This window comes from Carcharodon carcharias, chromosome 17, assembly GCF_017639515.1.
Source record: "Carcharodon carcharias isolate sCarCar2 chromosome 17, sCarCar2.pri, whole genome shotgun sequence".
Lineage (NCBI taxonomy): Eukaryota > Metazoa > Chordata > Chondrichthyes > Lamniformes > Lamnidae > Carcharodon > Carcharodon carcharias.
In genome coordinates, this window is record NC_054483.1 from 117,476,211 (window position 1) to 117,501,490 (window position 25,280).

Consider the following 25,280-nt stretch of genomic DNA (forward strand, 5'->3'; position numbering starts at 1 on the left):
ATCCTCACCAACCTGCCTGTTGCAGATGCATCTGTCCATGACAGTATCGGTAGGAGTGACCACCACACAGTCTTGTGGAGATGAAGTCCCACCTTCACATTGAGGATACCCATCATTGTGTTGTGTGGCACTACCACCTTGCTAAATGGGCTAGATTTTGAACAGATTTAGCAACTCAAGACTGGGCACCCATGAGGTACTGTGGGCCATCAGCAGCAGCAGAATTGTACTCGAACACAATCTGTAACCTCATGGCCCAGCATATCCCTCACTCTACCATTGCCATCAAACCAGGGGATCAACCCTGGTTCAATGAAGAGTGCAGGAGAGCATGCCAGGTGCAGCACTAGGCATATTTAAAAGTCAACTTGGTGAAGCTATGAAACAGGACTACTTGCATGCCAAACAGCGTAAGAAACAATTGATAGACAGAGCCAAGTGATCCCACAACCAACGGGTTAGATTTAAGCCCTGCAATCCTGCTACATGCAGTTGTGAATGGTGATGGACAATTAAACAACTCACTGGAGGAGGAGGCTCCACAAATATCCCCATCCTTAATGATGGAGGAGCCCAGCACAGAAGTGCAAAATATAAGGCTGAAGCATTCGCAACAATCTTCAGCCAAAAGTGCCAAGTAGATAATCCATCTCGGCCTCTTCTGGAGGTCCCCAGTATCACAGATGCCAGTCTTCAGCCAATTCGATTCACTTCACATATTAAGAAATGGTTGAAGGCACCAGATACTGCAATGGCTATGGGCCCTGACAATATTCCAGCAATAGTGAAGACTTGTGCTCCAGAACTTGCTGCGCCCCTAGCCAAGCTGTTCCAGTACAGCTACAACACCAGCATCCACCTGGCTATGTGGAAAATTGCCCAGATATATCCTGTACACAAAAAGCAGGACAGATCCAACCCAGCCAATTACTGTCTCATCAGTCTACTCTCCATCATCAGTAAAGTAATGGAAGGGGCCATTAACAGTGCTATCAAGCAGCACTTGCTCAGCAATAAACTGCTCACCGATGCCCAGTTTAGGTTCTGCCAGGGCCACTCAGCTCCTGACCTCATTACAGCCTTGGTTCAAGCATGGACAAAAGAGCTGAACGCCCAAAGTGGGGTCAGAGTGATTGCCCTTGACATCAAGGCAGCATTTGACAGAGTGTGGCATCAAGGAGCCCAAGCAAAACTGGAGTCAATGGGAATCAGGGGGAAAACTCTCCGCTGGTTGGAGTCATACCTCACACAAAGGAAGATGGTTGTGGTTGTTGGTGGTCAGTCATCTCAGCTCCAGGATATCACTGCAGGAGTTCCTCAGGGTAGAGTCCTAGGCCCAACCATCTTCAGCTGCTTCATCAATGACCTTCCTTCCTTCATAAGGTCAGAAGTGGGGATGTTCGCTGATAATTGCACAATGTTTAGCACCATTCGCGACTCCTCAGATACTGAAGCAGTCCATGTCAAAATGCAGCAAGACCTGGACAATATCCAGACTTGGGCTGACGAGTGGCAAGTAACATTCACGTCACACAAGTGTCAGGCAATGACCATCTCCAACAAGAGAGAATCCAACCATTGCCCCTTGATATTCAATGGTATTACCATCACTGAATCCCCCACTAACAACATCCTGGGTGTTACCATTGACCAGAAACAGAACTGTACTAGCCATATAAATACTGTGGCTACAAGAGCAGTCATAGGCTAGGAATCCCACAACGGGTAACTCAGCTCTTGAATCCCCAAAGCCTGTCCACCATCTACATGGCACATGTCAGTAATGTTACAGAATACTCCCCACTTGCCTGTGGCTGATCCGTTAATGGTTTAGCAGTTGCTCCTAAATGCTGAAGAAGCTGGACACCATCCAGGACAAAGCAGCCTGCTTGATTGGCACATCCACAAACGTTCACTCCCTCCATCATTGACACACAGTAGCAGCAGAGTGCACCATCTATAAGATGCACTGCAGGAATTCACCAAGGCTTCTTAGACAGCACCTTCTAAACCAACGGCCACTACCATTTAGAAGGACAAGGGCAGCAAGTAGACAGGAACATCACCACCTGGAGTATCCCCTCCAAGTCACTCACCATCCTGACTTGGAAATATATCGCTTTTCCTTCACTGTTGCTGGGTCAAAATCCTGGAACTCCCTTCCTAACAGGACTGTGGGTGTACTTACACTACATGGACTGCAGCGGTTCAAGTAGGCAGCTTACCACCACCTTCTCAAGGGCAACTAGGGATGGGCAATAAATGCTGGCCCAGCCAGCAAAGCCCACATCCTGTGAATAGATTTTAAAAACTGACCAGCCACTCATTACAGCATCAACTTTAAAACACTGTGGACCTGAATTGTTGACTCACCTCTGAATTTTGACCTGTATTGTGTGAAAGGCAGATAGCAGAAAGAATAGCAGGTGAAAGGAACATGAAATGAAGGAGGAGGCATAACTTTAAATAATTAGCCTTTGGGAAAGGGATGCTGGCATTTTAGTTCAGCTAAACAGTAGTAACTACGTTACCAAGGTGACCAATGGAAGTGTAATTTTGATTAAAGTGGTTTGGGCAAGTTAACATCAGACTTTCATTTGCTCATATTAATCGAAAAGGACCTGAGCTATTGATGTGTTTACACTTTCATTTCTACTTCACAGGCGGCTTCAACAAACCAGGCTATATGAGAGCACAATCAAAAGCAAGTCAAACACTGTAAATGTGAAGAGTGTGAAAAGGAGACAGAGTTTCTGCAAGTCATCGATTTTCATGAGGAAACAAGAACATAAACACAGCACAAAAATATTCTTCATTTACCAAAATCCAACAATGGCATCATCAGAGGAGTGTATCATTACTATATGAAACCTTCTAGAAGTTGCAAAGTTTGCATATGCTCTTTCCTTGGTAAAGAATGCAAGAATAAAAATAGAATGTACAACACTCCATTACAGTAAATTACCTTTTTAACCACATACACACCCCTAAACAGCATAATCTCTAGTTATAGCAAAGCTTGCCTATCCATTGCATTGATACTGAAGGTGAATTTTTTTTATTACCCAGCCTTAATTGCCCTTCTCAGAGGGCATTTAAGAGTCAACCACATTGCTGTGGGTCTGGAGTCACATAAAGGCCACATTTCCTTCTCTAAAGGGCAGCAGGGAACCAGATGAGTTTTTATAATGATTAGCAATGGCTTCATGGTTATCATCAGACTTATAATTCTAGATGTTATTGGATTCAAATTTCACCATCTGTCATGCTGGGGTTTGAACCCAGGTTCCCAGAGCATTACCCTGGGTCTCTGGATTACTTGTCCAGTGACAACACCATTTCACCACCACCTCCCCTATTTACCTTGTCAATGTGGCTCAGTCATATGGCTAATGAAGTCATCAGTTATCAGGGTTTGGATATGGAGGGGGTGCTGAATGTTAAAGGTGCAATTTTTTGGATGCGATGTCAAATCAAGCTAGCCAGCATAGGTGATGATGAAAGATCCCATAGCATTTATGGAACAGGGACTTGCCCCGATATCCTAGTCAACAGTTATCCCTTGTTTGAGAGGCATTGCAGTGCACAAACTAGCTGCTGCTTTCACCTACAGCACAATAATGGTCATACTTCAAAAGTAATTCAATAATTGTGAAGCACTTTGATGCTTTGAGAATATGATGAAGTGCTATTTATCTTAACTCCAATCTCAGAAAAGCACCATCTAATTCGCCCATCAACTATCAGTGAGGCCTCAATGTGATTATCATATTTTGTATTTTATGCTGTAAGGCTATGTTTGCCAGGAATTAAATTATTTGCATAAGGGTCTTTTGTTGTCAATAGTATCCCATCCATAGAGCAACCAAACTGCTACCAATGTATTTATAATGAAGGTTAAGTCTATAAAGCTCATTAGAAAATTAGAGGAAGCACCAATATTTGTAAATATTAAAAATACAATTATTCTATATTTTTTCAGTTATATTCACATCAGTGAGGTGTTGGGATAAGCTGGTAGCACCTGATTTGGCATTCCTGTTAGCTCTACTCATGCAATTTCTCTTAGCAGATGTAACCAGACATTTCAATTGCTGTATTTGGAATGCTAATAATTGGTCTGATGTTCTCACGACACTTACATTAAAATGTATTTCTTTGTCAGTAATAAGGCTTTGCATTCACCTCTCACACCATGTCTGTTCTTCCATTCCAGGCTCAACAAGCTCTTCCCCAAATTCATTTCAATGTCTAACACTATTTTTCTGTTTATGCTGTAGGTGTTTATAATACATCCTTCCAGAGAAGAGAATGGATGGTGTCAACAGCTCCAATAAGTGATTTTTTAAAAAATAAACTAGCAACAGCATCACCTGATCCTACAATGGAAGGCAGGGTGGGAAAAGATCATTTGTTGAACAAGCCTGCCCATGCTGCAGCCAAGTACACCATTAACCCACACTGGAGGAAAAGGGGGAAAAAAAAGTGAGACTGATTTAGTATTCATTTCCTGGAGTGCAGTGGTAGGATTCTAGAGGACAGCCTAACTCACATCAAAGCATTTGAGACCTTCCAATATAACGTGACTGGTCCCACGCAGCACTGTTCCTTCCCCAACTTAAACATGCTCTGCATCATCAGACACCTGCCAGAAGCACAGCTCACACATCAGGTAGCAGTTTGCAAAAAGTGTAAGTGGGTCCCCATTGCTATCAGATGCAAAGTGAAGACCAAAAAACCCAGCATCTTCAACTTCTTCCAGTCAAGCTTCAAATGCAATCTGGAAAAAGAAGATTATTTTATTTTATAACCTCTAACCATGATATGAATCAGCAACTCCAACTGTAGTTCAGCTTCTCTTACTTTTAGCTTTCATTCAGTGCTAACACTCTCACCTGGGAGTCAGAAAGGGGCCCCAAAGACCTTTGCAATAAATGAAGTATTTTTTAAGTGTATCCACTGTTGTAATGCATGGAGGCCTAACAGAAACCTTGTGCATGATCTCACAAACAGCACTGACATAATAGCCAGATAATTTGTTTCTTTGGTGGTGTCCATTGGGGGATAAATGTTGGCCAAGGTACAGCAGCCTTGCTCTCCTTTTAGTAGTGCCACTTCAGAGGGCAGATGGGGTATCAGTTTCACCATCTCAAAGATGGTGCCTGCAACAGTGCAACACTCCCTTGGTACTGCACTGAAGAGTCAGCCTAGATTATGGTCTCTGGAGTGGGATTTGAACCCATAACCTTCTGACTCAAAGGTGAGATTGCTAAAAGAGACAAGCCAAACATCTTAACCCTCAATGAGACGAAAGGACCAAAAGAAAAGCCCATTCATAATGATCAGGTCCATGAAATTCAGAAAGGGCAAGATAATGAATAAATAGTGAGAAGCTAGGTAGTTCCCACAAGGATCCCCAAAGCAACAGAACACTTTGCGTCCATTCAACTGCACTCCTGTAACACAAAAGTTCCTTAAGCTTGCAAGTGCAAGGGGGATTTTTGTGTAAATATTATAAATTGATAAAGTGATGCAGCAACTCCTCCAACTATCTGCAGATATTATCACCTCTGGTCTTCAAAAATGTCAAGATAAGATGCCTATAGCCTTAAATCGAAATGTTTTCTGAACCATATTTCAGTTCATTGTAAAGATTACTACTTCAACAAAGCTGCCTTTCAAAGTCACCCACTGCTTGAATACAGCCAGTTTTTAAGCTCACCCATCACAATAGCAACAAATTCCATTTATACAGCACTTTTAACATAGCAAAATGTTCCAAGGCACTTCACAGGAGCAAACTGGAGAAGCACAGAGATCCTGGAGGGTTGTAGGGCTGGAGGTGGTTACAGAGATAAGGAGGCACAAGGTCACAGGAGGGATTTGACAGCGAGGATCAGAATTCTAAAACTGAGGCATTGCCAGACCAAGAGCCAACACAGGTCAGCAAGCACAGGGGTAATGAGTGAACGGAACTTGGTGTGAGTTAGGATACAGGAAGCAGAATTTTGGATGAGCTCAATTTTAGGCTCAAATAATAATACAGCTTTTATTAAACAGTAATCTCAGACTTGAACAACATCCTCGGCATCGTGGCTCACCTTTGCTAGGCAAAAGTCCTTCAATGTTTTAAAAGACAACACAAAATATCTAAAAAGTTGTCCTCTAAGTGGAAAAGCAGTTAAAATAGTTAACCAGAATACACAAAAAACACCTTTAAAAAAATCATTTTTTCTTAAAAGACAGCTAGCAAAGAACTAATCTAAATTACAATGCTTCAGAACATTATACACAAAGTAATAAAGAGCTACCAAGAAGTTAGGAAGCATGAAATATTTTATTTGTAAAAATTACATACTAAATCTGAAGGAGACATCATTGCAGTTTCAGTCAGTATATTGTGGATGTTCTGTTCTCTGCTAAGGTAATAGGCATTATTGTGCATGATAAACAAATGTGTTTCCTTTAATAAACTTTATTTTGTTAATCAGGCGATTGGTTGTGTTTCCTTGATGAGCCACTGCAGAGCCTCCAGTCTTCCCTGCTTCTCCAGTTCCGCTCCAATCACTTCTCTGCATGACTGATGGTAGAGGTTGATCCAATCACGCTGAAGGACATTGATAAAAGTGGTGTTATTCATCATAAAATTAAACCATAACAAACAAAGCTGTTGAGTGAGTGCATCACTGGAAATCCATTGGGAACACCAACAGAAGCTGATTTTTGAGACAACTGCAAAATGAAAATTCACACTTTAGTGCCTGGGACATGAAATTTCAATGGGTGTGAACACAAAGCCAGATGGGCTTCCCACAGTCTAATGGGTGTCTGATGAATCTATAATTGCTCTGATCACATATGCATCCATCCACAGTATGTACACTTTCATGTCAAAGAGTTGCACACATTATGGGGATGAGTATGAAACTGTAAACTCACACACCTGCTCAAATGCATTGCAGGGAGCAATATTAAGACTTTTAAATCCAATTATTTCCCTCTCAAAATCTGGAATGTTATTTTAGGACAATATAAATCTACAAGTTAAGCTTTTTGTATGTGCCGGTCCTGTCATCCTCTTATTCTCTATCCTTTTCTTAGACTAATTTACACTAGTTTGTCTGTCCAATACCTCAATTTCCTACAGAATTTTAAAACCATGCACTTTCATTCTTTTTCATTCCTTTTACCTCTCACCAGTTTGGAAGTGGGATCTACTAAAAAAAAAATGAAGTTTCAGACTGAAAACTAGTTTTAAAGGTAATTTTAATCAGCTAATTAAAATGTCCAAATGCAGACATTGATACGGTCTATTGACTCTATAATCTTGCTGGCAACCCCTGGGCACTAAGACCACCCAAGTGACTCAACCATCCAAAGCACTTTCAGGATTATTTCAGTTCAAGACATTGTCATTGCTCTTGTTCTTTTAAGTGTAGAGGTTGCCGGTTTGGAAGCTGTTTTCAAAGGAGGCTTGGTGAGTTACTACTGTACACCTTATAGACGATACACACTGCTGCCATTGTGTGCCAGTGGTGGAGAAAGTGAATGTTTAAGGTGGTGGATGGAGTCAAAAATCAATCGGACTGCTTTGCGCTGGATGGTGTTGAGCTTCTTGCGTTGCACTCATCCAGGCAAGTGGGGAATATTCCATCACACTCCTGACTTGTAGGTTGCGGACAGGCTTTGTGAAGTCAGGTGGTGAGTTACTTGTCACTCATGATAATGCTCATGAAGCGCCTTGGAATGGTTCTCTACATTGAAAATGCAAGTTATTGGGTACTAATCAAAACTAGAACAAAAGTCATTATCAGAACAAAAGTTTACTTTGCAGGATTTAGTTCTCAATCAGCACAGCAGACAGAAATGATGTTCTGCTTTAGTGGCGACATCTTAACGCCAGTGGAATACGAACAAGGCTCCACAGCCTCTGTGGTGACATTACATTACAAGGATCAGTGACTGCCATTTGACAAGCAGTTGTTTCACAATGGTATGCATAGATAGGAGGTAGATCCTCCATTTTGTTTATTTCTAACAATTATGATGGATTCTCACCTCTTTTTGTGTGAGTAACTCAACGTCAATCATTTTGGTTTGAATTGGAACTAGAGTCAATGCTTCAAAACTCAGGCTGTCTCTGTTCAGATATCGGTACTAAACAAAAATAAAGTAAGAGTTAATACACTTTGTCCATTATCACACACAGGACTTGCTGTTGGCACATAATCTATGAGATAAAAGGCACAATGTAGAACAGGTAGCACCAACTACCTATTGCCATAATGATCTGCCTTGTGCAAGAGTGATAAATGTGTAATTTCACCAGCTGACCAAACATATATTGAACTGTTTAAAAAGGACTTTTTAAAAGACAAGAAAAGACACTAACTAAAGATGGTTGCAACAAGTCTGGTAATGACAGTCGACCAGCTTCTGGAAAGTTTGAATGTGGAATTACAATTCAAACTTTGCAATTTGAAATGAGACAGGGACAAACTACCAAAAGGCCACCTTCCAAGGTGAAGGTGAAAAAAGAAACAAGTCACCCCGAGAGGAGTGTGAAGAGGAAGACATTTCCTATCATTCAAAGATCCATCGAAACTCATCACCATCTAAGGAAGAGTCATTAAAATGCAAACTGCTGGATATTGGAACAATATCTGCAGACAAACCCACCCAAAACCCTTGGGAAATACACAATGGATGAAGTGTAACAGGCAGACCATCAGCCACTGTAGGGAATTTCCAAGTGACACCGGTAGTGTCAAGAAAGTTGTCAGCAGAGAAACAGGCTGAAAAGCTGCACGCTTTCCTTCTCTCTCTTTGGAAAGAGTGTGCATCACCCAGTTCGAGAAGTCATCTATCAAAAACCTACCAGTGAACTGAGATCTCGTAATAATTCAAATATCTTCTACATCTGATCACATCCAAGAAATCAGCTAACCTAAATCGGATGCAAGGTTTAAAATCTACGGCTCAAGGACAAAGGGCACTTAACCATATATTCTTTTACCATTTTTTAAAATTGCACTCTAACTTCCCTTATTTCTGATACCTGTGTGTGTGACATCGCATTTTTACTATCTTTTTCTAAGGTTTAAAGGTTAATAAATTTGCTTTCTTTAACTCGAGAAAACCTTATTTGCTTGGCTCCTTATTGCTCACTGCATAAATAGTTAAACACGTTTGGATTCAGAAGAGGCATATCCCCGGAAAAAGAAACTTAAACCTTTGTTGTGACTAACCAAGGGGGCCGAATAGAGGGAAGCCAGTTCACTCCTTCTCACCTGATCATAACACTAATAATAATAGTATGTAATAGCCTGAAATGATGTTGTATCTGGAGACACATAACAATACAAATTTCTACCATCCTTGTTAAATCTTTGAATTGATCCCAAATCCATGGGAGGTTGGGAACCTCACTGCATAACAAGATTCCAGGGATTATGACACTTGCATAGTACCCACTTATAAAACAAAAAAACTGCGGATGCTGGAAATCCAAAACAAAAACAGAATTACCTGGAAAAACTCAGCAGATCTGGCAGCATCGGCGGAGAAGAAAAGAGTTGACGTTTCGAGTCCTCATGACCCTTCAACAGAACTAGGGTCATGAGGACTCGAAACGTCAACTCTTTTCTTCTCCGCCGATGCTGCCAGACCTGCTGAGTTTTTCCAGGTAATTCTGTTTTTGTTTTAGTACCCACTTATGTTGTATTTACTTACAAGTGAATTCAAGTGACTGATTCACCTTTGGTATTAGTTGCACCTTTGAACATACCTGTCAGATTAAACTCATTGAATGCAGAGTATGAGATGCTAGTACACAACATCTACAGGCTTTCTGACTAGTTTTAAGTCACAAATTATTGCTGAAGCAACTATAGCCCCGTGATAGAAGGTGCAGACCTCAATAAGGTCAAAGGGTGCTAAACAGAAGGCCAGGTCAATGTTGAACAGAGACAAATGTTCTTAATTTTGTTTTCCCCAAGTTTTCCTCATTTTGCTTGAATGGGAGGGAACTCCCATAACTAATCTGTGAAAACATTATTTCAGTGAGCAAGTGGTCAATCAATGGAGCAGGCTCCCTCAGGAGAAAGTGGAAGCAGTTAGCATCCATTATTTCAAATGAAAATTAGATAAATTTGGCAGAAAATAATATTTCGGGATAGAGTCTGAGTAAAAGGGAGACATGATGTGGTAAATGGTAGCTTGGGAGAAACAAGTGCCTTTGGACCTATTGCTCTCTTTTCTTCTGGTGTTTCACAAAGTTTAGATTGGGGAGAAACCTCCTAATCAAATACCCAGAGTTTTTCTCATTTGGATTTCTGAGCTCTCCATCACTGGGGTGTTTCTCCTGCAAGGTCTATTGTGAACCAATTAATAGAGATTGATTACTATGATCAGAAGAAACTTCATTATCATTGTATCATGCTACAACCAGGATGATAGAAGGCAAACTAGATGGGCTATAGTCTTTTTCTGTCTAGCTGCTCCTACATTTCCATCTTTCCTGATGATGGCAGCATGTGCTGGGCACTCAGTGAGTAGTCATGCTTCATGTGTGAACTTGCAGTGGGTGTTACAAGGAGAAAGTGGGAAAATTGGGTTATTTGATCTTGGGAAGCAGGAAAGCCACATCCAACATCTTTGATTAGTATCCACAACACAGGAGCACACTTCCAAGAAGGGTCGCTGAATTTTAATCAGGAACAAGTACCTTTTGCTGATTTTTCCCTTCACTGGCTTGGGAAAGTTACCATCAGATCCTTCCCCTCACAATACAGATTGACAAGCAATCAATAAATTATTCAACAGTGGCATTAACCCTTCCATTCTAACCAGTTACATTTCAAATACAAATAGAGGGCAAGCAAGTAAAGAGCTAGCTGAATAATTACAATCTCATAGCAAGCCTTGTGATTACAAGTTCACTATTTAATGAGGAGGGGAAAAAGGCTTCTGGGCACTTGAACCTTTTTAAGCAACTTATTCCACTGAAATAGTCTTTTATTTTCAGCACCACCATTCTGATCTTTAATGTAGTGCCACCAAAGAAAGAACAGAAAGAACACCCACCACGTTAGTCAGAAGCTGAGAGAGAAAGGTAGAGAATGGAATTATTAGTATGGACCCGATGAACCACATCTGGAACATCAATTTGCTTTCCACTTTCCAAAGATGTTTACCCTGCTGTGCATTTCCAACAATTTTTTTAGTATTTGAGATTTCCAATATCCCAGGTTTTTCTTTTTGTTTTATTGGCAGAGAAAATAAAGCACATAGACATAGAGGCAAAACACAAGAGTCAAAAAATATTGTGTCACACATTCAATAATAAGACGACCAACAACCAGAGGCAAATATTATAAAAGAACGCAAATAGGCTAGAAATAGGAGTATTGGTGGCCAAAAATTAAAATTATGAACAATTACTTTGTTCAGGTATTAACCAAGGAAGACATCAGCAATCTGCCCTCTCCGAGACTGGATGGGATGCATCCAAGGATATTGAAGGAAGGAAGAGTGGAAATTGCAAGGACACTGGCCATAATTTTTCAGTCTTCCCTAGACTTAGGGGAGGTGCTAGAGGACTGAAAGTGTGGTGGAGGCAGGTTCAATCGAGGCATTCAAGAGGGCATTAGATGATTATTTGAATAGAAACAATGTGCAGGGGTATGGGAAAAAAGCAGGAGAATGGCATCAAGTCATAATGCTCATTTGGAGAACCGGTGCAGACCTGATGGGCTGAAGGGCCTCCTTCAGCATTGTAACAATTCTGTGATACTGATTCAAGCAGTGATAGCTGAGGCAAAATTAGTGGCTCATAATGAATAAATTGGTTTGTTGACAGTTATCTTGAGAGCAGATTGAAACTTGTGGAGGTTGAAAGGTATGATTTAAGTCCAGGCTTTTAGACACCAGTGTCCTAGATGAGTCTATTTTAACACCATTGCTGTTTCCGCGACACGTTAATAATCCACCATTAGAAAGAATTGGATATCAGGACATCTGCTCTCAGATGTTGTTCATGTTGATGCAAAAACACGTCCCTGAGGGAGCTATCCAGAATACCCAAGGCAGTTGAAAAATCTGCACTGAAGTGATGCATGTCAAAAGAAACAGTTTCAAACTGAAACAAATGAACTAATTGTTCAGTGGCTAATTGTATTTGCATGGCATTCAGACATGCAGAATAGCAGTACCTCAATTTCAACCTCGGTCTGCATTGTTGGCTCATACTCATTGAGTAGTGATTGGAAGCCTACACCATAGCAGGCGTCTGCATACGTCTGCACGAGGTTTCTCCCTCGGCAGGTCCATCAAACGTTGGCTGAGCCACCTCTTGTGCAAGGTAGTAGAAGGCTGCCAATGGCCCTGGAGTTTGTTGGAGTAACATGCCACTGTCTCCAGGAGAGGAAGGATAAACAACATATGCAACGACAAAAAACAAAGGTGGACTGTGGCAGTTTATAAGTTTAAATTTAAAAAAAATTAAGATATAAAGTGATTCTTGTTTTTTTTCATTCAAATTCTTGAAAGTCAGATCTGCTCTAGGTTTGCACTGGGCCACAATTAAACCAATTTTTAAAAATTCCATGTAATGTCTTGATTTGTGTACATTTTTTGCTTGCTTATGTTTTGTCTCTACAGCTACAAGATTATTCTTTTCAAACTATTTTAAAATTGACAGTCAATTAATGTAATAATGGAGACCACTGACTATTTTGCTATTTAATCTAAGTTTTAATCCAGGCACAGTACATCTCACATTTAGTTGCATCTGGCAAATTTATTGGAGGCACAAGACTAGCTAACATTTGCTAAAAAGCCTTGAATCATGTCCTCTAAAAATAAGAGTTTTTGTTTACATTTTTGCCCACCAAAGCTATCTTTTTTCTGCTGGACCTTAATCCCAATGCCCTGCCTCACCATTCCTCTAAATGTCTCCAGAGACCTATTTTAGGGTGGCCCTTAGAAAGCATTTTCAAAATACTGAGACTAGAATTAATCTATTGATCTATACCCAGTACAGAAGATACAAAAGGCATTGTGCAGCAGTACTTAACTTGTTATGTAACGTACAATGATAAGTGGTTGGAAAAATAAATAGATTCAATTGTCGCATGTCGATTACTGAAAGTTGGACAACCTGAAGTAATTTATGAGGTCACATGAGTTAATGAGTTAACTCTTTTCATGTCAGACCACGCAAATACTCAATTCAACACTGATGCTATGAACCTTGTCACAGGTTTTTTTGTTCATTACTACAGATATTTTTAATCTTTATACAAGACTTCAGGTCAATATGCACTTCTTATGCAAGAAGTCTCTGATTCATTCAGAGAACATTGCACAGTTGTAAAAAGTAATTGGGCCAGATTTTGCAGCCAACAGTGAACAAACAGCACCAGCCATTTATTGCACTTACCCACAGGCTTGCTATGGGCTTTTGTGCTGGAGCTTACCAAGATTCGAGCATCATTTCAGCACGTTACCCTTTACAGGGAATCTGAGATGTGTGCGCGAACAGGGTGAACAATTATGTATCTCCACAACCAGATTGAAGAATCCTTACAGAGTCTGCAAAGTCTGAGTCAGGAAACGCCCATTAGAATATTTAATTCAATGTCATATCATATACAAAAAGAGAAGGAAAGAAAATTGGGATTAAGAGAGAGGGAGTTAAAAAGACAGAAAATATTTTTTTTTAAATGTAAATCTTCAACAATAATTAAAAGCTGAAAGAATGACACTCCACACTCCCAGGCCAAGTCTATTGGCATAGTGAGGCTTCTGGAGCAACAGGGAAAACTCGGACAGAAACTTCCCGATTTCTGCATTTAGTTGCACATGTGCAGTCACCAGGAGTTGTTGCAAAATTTTTTCTTAAATAACGGTGAGCGCCAATAGCATCACCGTTATCTCTGCTCCAAGATCCAGTTCATGGCTTAATATAGGTCAATGCTGTTTTCACAGGTTTTTGTTCAAATGTAGAATACTAGATATGGAAGTGGAAATATCTTACCCGATAATGGGATTTGGTACTCTACAGCTGCTATACTCAGGCACGTGTGACTGTCCAGCTAATTTATTGTGGACCATCACTGAGATGATAATATCCAGTTTAGCAACAACCATAATAGGCTTTATCGGGTAGGTAGAAATATTAATTAGAATATCATAGAACCTATTGCAATGTATTTTATTTTTAAGAGACAATATCAAGAAGGAGCTTTCTATTCTTTTTGTGAAGTACAATGCATCCAAAAGTCTTGTTTTAAGAGGCTGGGAGATTCAGTGTCCTAGAACACTGTTCTTGCACTGTTAGGATCCGAGTTCGAATTTTATTCGCACCAACAGAAAGAAGACTCTCTTTTAACACGGCCAAGAGAAAGGCTAGGCAGCCTCCGACAGATACTTCCTTACAGTAAAGTCTGTAAGACTAAACCAGCCATTATTTTTGCATTAAGTAAGCCATCAATTTCAGTAGTCATACAGATGGTAGTTGTGGAAAATTGGAACTTGAAACAGTGCAAAGGTGACCTGTATGCAATCCAAGCTGCAGTTCAACAAGCATTGCCTGACGCGAGTCCTGCATCCAACAGAGCAAGATGCTCTCTTTCCCCAACACTTTCATACTTGACTGCGATGTGAACAAATTCCAAGTTTTTTTTTAAAAACAAGTCAGGTCCTACAAAGTGGATTAAATGGACTTGGATAACACCCAGGAGAAGAGGTGAAAAGTCCAGTCAACAGGATTCGAGGTAGGGTCCACATTTGAAAAGTTGAATTGCTCAAAATGAAAAGAAAATACAACGGCTGATGATCTACCTTGGTTTGTACAGGAGCTACAAGCATAATACTTTCAATCCGTATTCCAAAATCGCCATCTTCATAATAGCCAGGCTCTAAAAATAAAGAGAGATTTATCAGTTAATGTCCAAATGATATCAAAACACTGTATCCATTAGTTATGTCAGAAGGCTATTACTGCAAGAAGAGCAAAAGGGGTATTGCTAATTCATTTTTAATGCTTTGTCTCATTTTCTCACTATTAGCTTTGATAACAATGAAACAAATCAGTTTTTTTTAGGTCATACTGAGTTACACATTATGGTCTTTTCAAAGTACTCCTTCCCATGATAGGATTCCTTTCTGTAACATGAATTTTAATCATTATTGCTCATATAATTAAGTAATCAGAGGTGTCTTGCTGGGAAAAGGAATGAAATGCAAAAAAAACTTGGAAGACTTGTTTTTGATGACTGCTGCATTAACAATTCACCATTTGCTTTCCATTTTTTCCAAAGTCTTTGGTACATTAATGCATTATTTTGCAACAAACTACCAATTTGCAAAATTGTACAACGTCATAAAATAGAATGTATTATTTGTGACTGAGTCTCCAAGAGCTTAATCTGGCCCTGGACTCAAAATACATTGAAACATGATACACCCACAACCAGTTCAATTTCAACAGAAGAAATTCTACCCCATCTCCTAGAGAAGGGAAGTTTCACAAGATTAGTACTATCCCACACCCATACTCCCTCACCAAGTGCAAGTCAGGGTCTCTCTGATAGAAGCTGCAAGCTAGAATGTCCTGGGTCACCTGCCTGGTTATAGAAAGAGATGGAAAACAGAGGCTAAAGATAAACAGAAAGAACAGTGGAGGATATAAACACATTTGAAAATTAATCCCAGGGTACCTTTCATGGCTATTTCAGAATAGGACTAGGCAGAAGATGTTATATTCAAGAAAGCCAGTTGAAGGATAGAACTGGAGTCAATCTTTATTCAGTCTAACATTTATTGGCGGTGTGAAACATTACAAGGACAACCTTCTAATTCAACTGCAACAGTTTCAATAGGTGTCTCTTTATGGCTGCTCAAGTGAAACCCCAATTAAAGCCCTCCACCTACATATAATTAAACACAATTGATATGCAATTAACAGTAGATCCCAAAAGTCTCCACATGGCCTCAGGTAACAGGGAAGTGATAGGGAAGGGAATCAAGACTATAAAATACAATGTTGTCATTGGAAAATATGACACTTTATTTCATGTGCAAAGCAATAAATTTAACTTAATGCCTCTTCATATGCATTCACTATGCCTTCTAATGAGATATGAACGTCTCTGTTATTAACAGAGATAAATTTTCTAAATTGTTGGAAGTTGGTTATTGTACAGCTGACTTTTATGCTTATTTAATCTGTTAGTGAATTTGTCCACACCTTGTGCAATGCAGACCTGATTGCTTTGCTATTTTCTGTCAATGTGCCAGAACCCCAATTGGAAAAGTCTCAGACTCTCAATGACAGCTTGAAGCACTTCATGCATTACAATTGCTTCAAAAGTGTAATGAACTGCTGTTATGTAGGAAAGTGTGACAGACATTTTGCCAACAGCAAACACCTCAGAAAACTACAAGATGAAGGAACGGTGGTGGTAGACATGGGAGACCGTTGGACATGACGCACCCAGAAGTTTCCTGAGATCCAACTGGGTCAAACAACATTAAAAGCTTGAGTAACATTAAAAATAGCCACCAGAAGTGGTTGCGTACATTAAACTAATTAGAAATGTTTAGAGTAGAAAGCTTATGTTTAAAGTACTAGAATCCTTTGGCGGTGGAGAAAAAAAGTGCACTATGAAATAATTCATGGCAATATGCTGAATTAATCAACTCTCAATTGAAGATGACCTCACTTTCACCTCTCTACTGCTGACATTTCTGTCAAGTACTGAATTTGCTGACGAGTTTGACTCTGCATCTCAAAAAATATTACCGGTTTGCTGACTAAAGAATATCCCTTTTCTCTGTTCATGGAAGATAGGGGAAGAGAGGAAACAAAATTCTCCTGTGAGAAATTCCCACTTTTTTAAAAACTCGGACATTTCATAGTGCTGTTGACAGGAGAAATTGCACTCGCTAGATGTCTATTATACTTCATGAATGCACTAATACAGGGGTTTGCAGCTCCTTAGGGTGCTGCAAAAACTAGCGTGTGTGTAGGAAAAATACGTGCAATTGGATCAATCAGAGTCAGAGTTAGGACAAGCGGTGGTCGAGATGCCGGTCAATCAAGGGATGCCTTCCAGTGAGGATGAATCCGAACCAGGGTCTTCTGGTGTTTGCACAGGTTTTGGCTGAGCTGTAGAGAGAGAAAGAACACAAGCTGGTCCACACGTGAATCACTTGGTGTTAGGATGCAGTGGGCTGAGGTAGAGTCCTGAGGGGCGAGGGTGGTGCTGGTGATGGGTGGGGCAAGGAGTTTTTGCCCTGTGAACAGGATCGAGAGAGGGTGAGTTTAGACAGGATACGCATTTTTTAAAAATGCTTAAGGTCCAAAAAGCCTGAAAATTGTAAGGATAATTATGAGATTCTCTGGTCAGCGAGTGTGTGGAGAAGAGAGAGAATTTAGCTGGAGAGACTCTAGAGGTGTAAGTAAAACAGAAATATTAAATGTATATGTTTAATTTTATAACTAATTTTTATACAGAAAATATACTTGTAGAATCTTTGTAACACAGGAGAAAGGCCTCAGAAGAAGTTAGAGAACCTTCTCCATAATTAAACAATTCAAAGATTATGATCTACTGGCATCTGGTGACAGAAATCCAATACTGCAATTTCTTGCAGGCTTTTGCTATTTTTATTTTTTTTTCCAGTGTCAACAGTATAACATATACTGTGCACAAACGGTTAGCGCATTATTCTTATCCATCACACATGGTCAATGGTGTATTTTTGGACAACACAAACACCCATGTTTACTTACAAAAGGAAGCAGTTTTCAGGGAAAGTGTTGCACAGGTTACATATCTCCACTGTTAGGTCCTGTGGACCTGTCTCGGTCTTGGAACTTAGGCATCCTTCTCTCCTGGCTTCCTGTCCATCAGCCTGACACACACACAGCAATTACAACATCGTATGTCACCTTTACTCACCGTCACTCAGAATCATTCCAGCCTCAAGAGGCTCATCTGCAAATGTTTTGTAACTAATGCTACAAGGCCCCTCGTGGACATTCAGGAAAGATCCTACTCCATGTCCCGTTCCATGCAGGTAATCCAAACCATGGTCCCAAAGGGTGGCTCTTGCAAAAGAATCGAGGAGGTGTCCTGGGAGGAAGGAGCACAGCAGAAGTGAACATGCAAAGTGTATACCTCACTGCTGTGTCAAAGTGTATACCTCACTGCTGTGTCAAAGTGTATACCTCACTGCTGTGTCAAAGTGTATACCTCACTGCTGTGTCAGTGTATACCTCACTGCTGTGTCAAAGTGTATACCTCACTGCTGTGTCAGTGTATACCTCACTGCTGTGTCAAAGTGTATACCTCACTGCTGTGTCAAAGTGTATACCTCACTGCTGTGTCAAAGTGTATACCTCACTGCTGTGTCAAAGTGTATACCTCACTGCTGTGTCAAAGTGTATACCTCACTGCTGTGTCAAAGTGTATACCTCACTGCTGTGTCAGTGTATACCTCACTGCTGTGTCAGTGTATACCTCACTGCTGTGTCAAAGTGTATACCTCACTGCTGTGTCAGTGTATACCTCACTGCTGTGTCAAAGTGTATACCTCACTGCTGTGTCAGTGTATACCTCACTGCTGTGTCAAAGTGTATACCTCACTGCTGTGTCAGTGTATACCTCACTGCTGTGTCAAAGTGTATACCTCACTGCTGTGTCAGTGTATACCTCACTGCTGTGTCAAAGTGTATACCTCACTGCTGTGTCAGTGTATACCTCACTGCTGTGTCAAAGTGTATACCTCACTGCTGTGTCAGTGTATACCTCACTGCTGTGTCAAAGTGTATACCTCACTGCTGTGTCAGTGTATACCTCACTGCTGTGTCAAAGTGTATACCTCACTGCTGTGTCAGTGTATACCTCACTGCTGTGTCAAAGTGTATACCTCACTGCTGTGTCAAAGTGTATACCTCACTGCTGTGTCAAAGTGTATACCTCACTGCTGTGTCAAAGTGTATACCTCACTGCTGTGTCAGTGTATACCTCACTGCTGTGTCAAAGGAACCCCCAGCAACAAAATTTGCGGGCTGCTGGCTCTTATCAGGAATTCATCACAAAGCATTGATGAGTATACATTTGTGGAGCTCTACTATTAGATAAATAAATCATTTCTCAGGGCAGAAAATAAGATTAATTTATCTGCTTTGCAGGACTGGCAAAACGTGAAGACTGGCCCCACTGCAGCAGTTTCCAACAATACAGTTGATGGCAGCTTCATTGCATTGACAGTCAGCTCCTGTCACTCTCGGTCAGCTGCTCAGCCTACTATTATCTCAAGTCTGTTGTTGCTAAAATTCTGTCAGCCAGTGAGTCGGCAGAACTGCTTGGTCTGTTCTGTGAAGCCGTTTTCTTCAGCCTCCATCACATCGCCTGACCATTGCTTCCGACCCCCACCACACTCAGTTTGAATCACCCTGTCCATGATTGTCGTGTCCTGTTTAACCTTGTGCTGAGCTTCATATCTCATCTACTCATCACCAAAACCACTTGCTACAGGCTGTACAACATTGCCCATCACAGCCCCTCTGACACTGAAACCTTCACGCCTGCCTTCATTATTTCAAGGGTTGAATAGTCCAACACTCTATCCACCCAGCCTCCATAAATTGCAACTTTCCTATTGCTCTACATGTATCTTCTGTCTCACACTGTCCTGGTTGCCCATCAACTCTGTGACTGTTGATTCACACAGGGCTCCAGGTCCCCCAGAACCTAAAATCTTTGTTCTCATCTGTAAATTCCCCCCATGAACTTTCTCCATCCTACCTCTGAAATCTCTTTTCAAATGCTACCCTCCTCTCGCTGGCCTTCTATGCAGTTCCTTCCTCTCACTCTTCCTCCCCCGACAATGTTGACAGGAATTTCAGACCGACACGTTGGAACACCCTCAACCTCTGCATCTCCACAGGGCCCATCCCCGACCAAACTTTCAGTCACCCTCCCTAATCTCTCTTTTGCAGCCTCCATTTTCTCTATGCCTATTTGTGAAGCACCTTGGGACATATCCATGTTCAAAACTGGGTATCAGAGCTGTTGGTGCATTGGCTAGGAAAAATACACAAGGCTTTGAAAGTGAGAGTGGGGTGGCCATGTGTCTCGGAATGGAACAGCCAATGGAAGCTGATGTTAATGACTGGATCTGGCTGCAGTGCTGGTGGGTACAGATAAGCTGGGGTAGAATGAGTGCTTATGAACATCGCAGCTGCTTGATCAGCTGCTTAGTCAGTTGTAGTGTGGAAACCATTCAGTTGGTTTAAAGCAGCAAGGATGCCAACATGTGCAGATCAAGCCAAATTACACCAGGATCTACATCTGATTTTCTAATAAGATGCTTGCAAAAAGAACAAAGAGCCCAAACGCACTTTCCCAGTAAGGCAGCAATTTCAGCATCCTTAAACATAACTAGCTTTTTCACTACAGCCTCCTTTAGTGTTCAATCCACAGTGACTGCCCTCCTTGTGGCTTGCCATTTCAATACCCAGCTCTGTATCCCCTCTAAACTGGCTGCCTCCTAAATTATTCTAACCAAGCTTTAGTGTCTCACATGTTTCTGGGCCAATTAACAGCCCCTTTGTCATTTTAATAAGAGGCAGAGGAGCTGGATATGTAGGTAGGGATGGGCTGTCTATTGGTACTTGTGGTGAAAGAAAAGATGGCATCTTTGCTAAAGAACAGAACTGATGACAGAGGGATCCCGCATCTCAGGTTTTGGCCTATTTTGTTCTGAGAGTTTGTAACATCAGTATATGGTTCTCAGCTACACCTGAATGATTGTAAACGATTGACAGTTCTTCCCTACCACATTTATTTAATCCTCAGTCAAGGCAATAAATATATATATCTAAAAATATATATATTTTTTAAATGAGAAATTCTAATGCCATGCTTGAAATCTGAACAAGTGTTCAACAGGCTTAATTCAAGTAAATTCAAATTAAAATTCCACTGATATCTCAATTATGCCAATAGTTTCTTTTTAAAAAGGTTCTTGGTTTAGCTTAAAAAGCAATCATTAATGACAAATAACTTTCAATATAATCTTCCAATATTCACAAAAGTATTTGAATGAGTCTCCACAAAAACTCCGCCATTAACCCACATCCTCTCTTAACAATAATTCTCTCACTCATTTTATTCTAATACAAACAATTGTCAGGAAAAACAAACAAACAACTTGCAACACAAAGTGAGTCGATAGTATCTGCCGCTCCCCACCACACCAAATACTTTTGCAGGTGGAAGGAATTACCCTTCAATCATAATACAGTCATCTGCACCAAACTATCTTACTGATAAACGAGACATGCTATCAAAGCTTTTCATCTTGCACTCATCAGAATAGCCCACAAGAATTTCCCAACAGTAATGGGGGAGCAACAATTTATACTGCATGGCAAGAGAGTGCTGATTGATTGGCAAGTGGACTCTGATTGATAGAGGTGTTGCCATGGAGAATGCAGCATGGGACAGTTCAAATTCAAACCAGGCAGGTCAACTCTGATTGGTCAAGGTATTGCCCTGGGGAATGAACCAGGGAGTGACTGCCCTAAATGTTTGTTTAGTTAAAAAAAGGCACAATGTGTGGACACGTGCCTTATGTCTGCAAAAGCTTAGGGAACACCTCCACCAGAGTTCACTTGTCAGCCAATCAGCACTCTCTTCTCATGCAGTATGAAATGTTGCTCCCCCTTCCCTTGGGAAATTCTTGCCAGCTATTCTGATAAGTGCAAGATGAAAAGCTTTGATAGCATGTCTCTTTTTTCAGCAAAACTCAAGACCTGCAGGAACAAACGGCTATAAACTATCTTACCTTTGGTACCACTTGGGAAAATTGCTGAACCCAAACAGATATGCCCCTTCAACACATAAGTGAAGCACTCCTGAGGACAGAGAGCATACATAAGAGCAGGTAAAATATATTTCAACACAAACATATTTTATAGCTGCTGGAAAATCTGTAAGTTTTATTAAAAGAAATAATCTTGTATTTGACTATATTACATATGGAAGACCAAATATCCTCCTCTTTAGCCATTTATTGTTTATTCACTTAACTGTTGCAATAATCATCACTGATCCTCTCAAGACACTGATAGTCACAAAAACTGGTTAAAAACTAAACCGTGCTCTAGAGGAATCTATAAATATCAGAGACCAACAAATGATTTCAAAGTGACTGTCTAGCCTAGATGGTGATAAGCTATGCAATCTTAACACTTGCAATTAAGGGCACATATTTGTGACAATTTGCCACAGCCCCTCCATTTACTTTAGCCACCTCATTACAGATGTAAACCTGTGCAAGCTCCGATAATCCTTTGCTAACCTCACAAACCAGCTGACTCAATGGAGATCCATGCATGCAAATGAGTCACTTGTTAACCAGGTTACTCATGTCATAAGGAAACCTTCTATCTGATGCATAGTCTCCAAAAAATGTATAATGCTAATTAGGAACTCTCCTTAATGTCATGGCATGGGGGCAGACACAATACCACTCAACTGAGGTTAAAAATAGCATTATGTAAAATTACACACTTAGTACAACACAGAAACAGGTCAATCAGCCCAACCAGATCATGCTGGCATTTCGGCTGCACTCGAACTTCCTTTCATCCTTCCTAATCTAACTCTGTCAGCATATCCCTCACTTCCCTTCTCCCTCATATGAATATCTACCTTCCCCTTAAATGCTAGTCGCTTCAACTGCTTCCTGTGGTAGCGAGTTCCAACTTCTCACCACTGAGTAAAGAACTTCCTTTGGAATTCCATAATTGGTGACTATCTTATATTGATGGCCTCTACTTTTGCTCTTCCCCATAAGTGCAAATATCTTCTCTGTGTCCACTTGATCGAAACCCTTTATAATTTTAAAGACTTCTATTCAGTCACTTCTCAGCCTTCACTTTTCAAGAGAAAAGCAACCCAGCCCTTTTCTGAAAGGTACGACCTTGCATTTCTGGCATCTTTGGCAACTCAATCAACTGGTCAATGCTACATTGGTGCTCACAAATGAGGTAACATACCTTCTCATAGTCAGTAGGAGAGCCAAAATGCATTGTTCGTGTCACATCTGTAGTTCCATCCCTAGTTGAAGCACAAACAGCACCTTACACTTATGTGAAGAATCGTCAATCTAAACATTACTAAACAAAGAACCAAATGTTTCACCTGTATTATAATTAAAGGCGGCTGCATTAAAGTTGCAAGATCCCATAAGGTTAGGTAACATGCAAGAAAATACTGAACTGTAATGTGGGAAACATGGTACAAGGTCCTACAAACAGCAATGAGATAAATGCCCAGTAAATTTGTTTACATGTTTTTGAAAATAAATGTTAACCAGAACATTGGGGAGAACTCCCCCGCTTTTCTTCGAAACAGTGCTTTTACATCTTAGAGGGCAGATGGAGACTCAGTTTAACATCTCATCCAAAAGATGACACATCGGACAGTGCAGCATTCTCTCAGCACTAGATTATGTACTCAAGTCTCTGGAGTGGGGCTTAAACCCATGGCCTTTTGTTTCAGAGACAAGAGGACTACCAAACCTTCAGGCTGTATACATAGATTGTCATCATGCCATTGGAGTGAAACACCTCTGGACATTATTCCTTTTCCATTCTGGGCCTTATCATAAGTTCTTTCACAGGAAGCAATGACAGCTAGCAAGTTAAATATCTAAAACAATAAAGTGTCTCCGCTGCATGCCAGGTCAGAAGAGGAGTGAGGGATCGACAACAGCAAGAAAGAGCTTAATTGTATGTGAAAGTTGACTCTCTTTCAAAGAGTGAAGTATACTTAAAAGGTTGGTAATTCTCTTATGTTGAACTGCTGCATGCCAAGTTTTTACCCAAGTGGCGGAGTCTACTTATTGACACTATCGGTGGCTTTTCCATTCAAACTGGTCAAGTTCTTCCCACTGAATATGACTGCTATATGGAGCCCCACAATCAATAAACAATGGGAGCCTTTGCCTAAGTTAAGTTCCCTCACCCCAATGACAGGATTGTAGATCGACATTTACATGGGTCTACAATGCCACTGAGTAAAAGGAGCCAGACTTGTTGACATTATGGACTATACTCAGCCAAAGGAAGCCCATCTAAAGGCAGCATGAGACAGTGCATTTCTCCACTTTGTTATAAATGTGGACGTATGCCCTTCCAGGATTCTTTAGTTTCTAGTTCCGATTGTTCAGCTTCAATTGGAAGCACTCACTACTGAATTGAAACCTATCAGCTCGAATCTCATTCAAGGATTTCAGCAGGCAACCTAAGATATTACTTTCATGCAATCATAAAGGAATGATTCATGATCATAGATGTCATTTTTGAGACATCAGATTAAGGCATCGTTTGCTGCTGCAAGGGAAGGTTAAAAATCCCATGACAGTTTTTAAAGAAAAGCAGTGAGTTCTCAACATTCCTCCTTCTACCAAAACAGATTATGTGGTCAGTCACCTCACTGATATTTGAGGGATCTTGCTTTGCATAAATAAACCTAGAGATGCTTCTCAATGACATATAAGGTGCTATAGAAATGAAAGTCTGTCTTTTTCCCTAGGAAATAACCAATAATTTGTATATTGATCACACACCAAATTACTTTTTTTTTTAATAAGTGCAGCACTTATGCAATTTAAATTTACTACAATATCTTACCTGTACTGGGCACCAGAATCCAGAAGGTAGATTTCACTCATTGATAAAGTTCTGTTTGTATGTGGGGTGGGCCTAAAATTAAAGCAAGTTTGAAATTTAAATAAGCTTCAAGTACAAGTATTTACTATACCACATACAGAATTCCCCCGTAGCACAAACAGGAGTCAGCCACTCAGCCTTCGAGTTTTGGCATTCAATTAGATCATGGCTAATCCAAATCATAATTTCAAATTCATTCCATGTCCTTTGGTAACCTTACCCCATGTCTAACTACTGCAAATTATTTGCTTGTAAATGCAATAATGATATATTAGGAAGTGCAGTATATAGTTGTGTTGGCAAAAGCAGAATATTTTGTAATATGTTCCCAGAAAGCTCCCCATTTGATCTTAACTACGAACATCCAATTTAGGATCAGGAGTAGACCATTCAGCCTCTCGAGCCTGCTCCACTATTCAATAAGATCATGGCTGATCTGACTGTGCATCAATTCCACATTCCACCTACCCCAAATAACCTAAGATTCTTGACTAACAAAAAAGCTAATCTCCTCTGTCTTAAA

General features: G+C 40.5%; 1 protein-coding gene across 4 annotated transcripts in view; it reads right to left on the bottom strand.

Moving 5' to 3' along the window:
- Positions 1-6,318: 6,318 nt before the first annotated feature.
- Positions 6,319-25,280, bottom strand: part of xpnpep1 (X-prolyl aminopeptidase (aminopeptidase P) 1, soluble) — a 91,535-nt gene continuing 72,573 nt past the window's right edge. For all 4 annotated transcript variants that reach the window (XM_041210306.1, XM_041210304.1, XM_041210305.1 and 1 more), the window contains 7 exons: positions 24,719-24,790; positions 23,081-23,141; positions 21,865-21,934; positions 17,970-18,143; positions 14,845-14,921; positions 8,059-8,157; positions 6,319-6,607 (listed from right to left, as the gene is read on the bottom strand). In XM_041210306.1, coding sequence (XP_041066240.1) covers positions 6,488-6,607; positions 8,059-8,157; positions 14,845-14,921; positions 17,970-18,143; positions 21,865-21,934; positions 23,081-23,141; positions 24,719-24,790 — 673 coding nt within the window. In that variant the 3' untranslated portion in view covers positions 6,319-6,487. The remainder of the gene's footprint in view (positions 6,608-8,058; positions 8,158-14,844; positions 14,922-17,969; positions 18,144-21,864; positions 21,935-23,080; positions 23,142-24,718; positions 24,791-25,280) is intronic.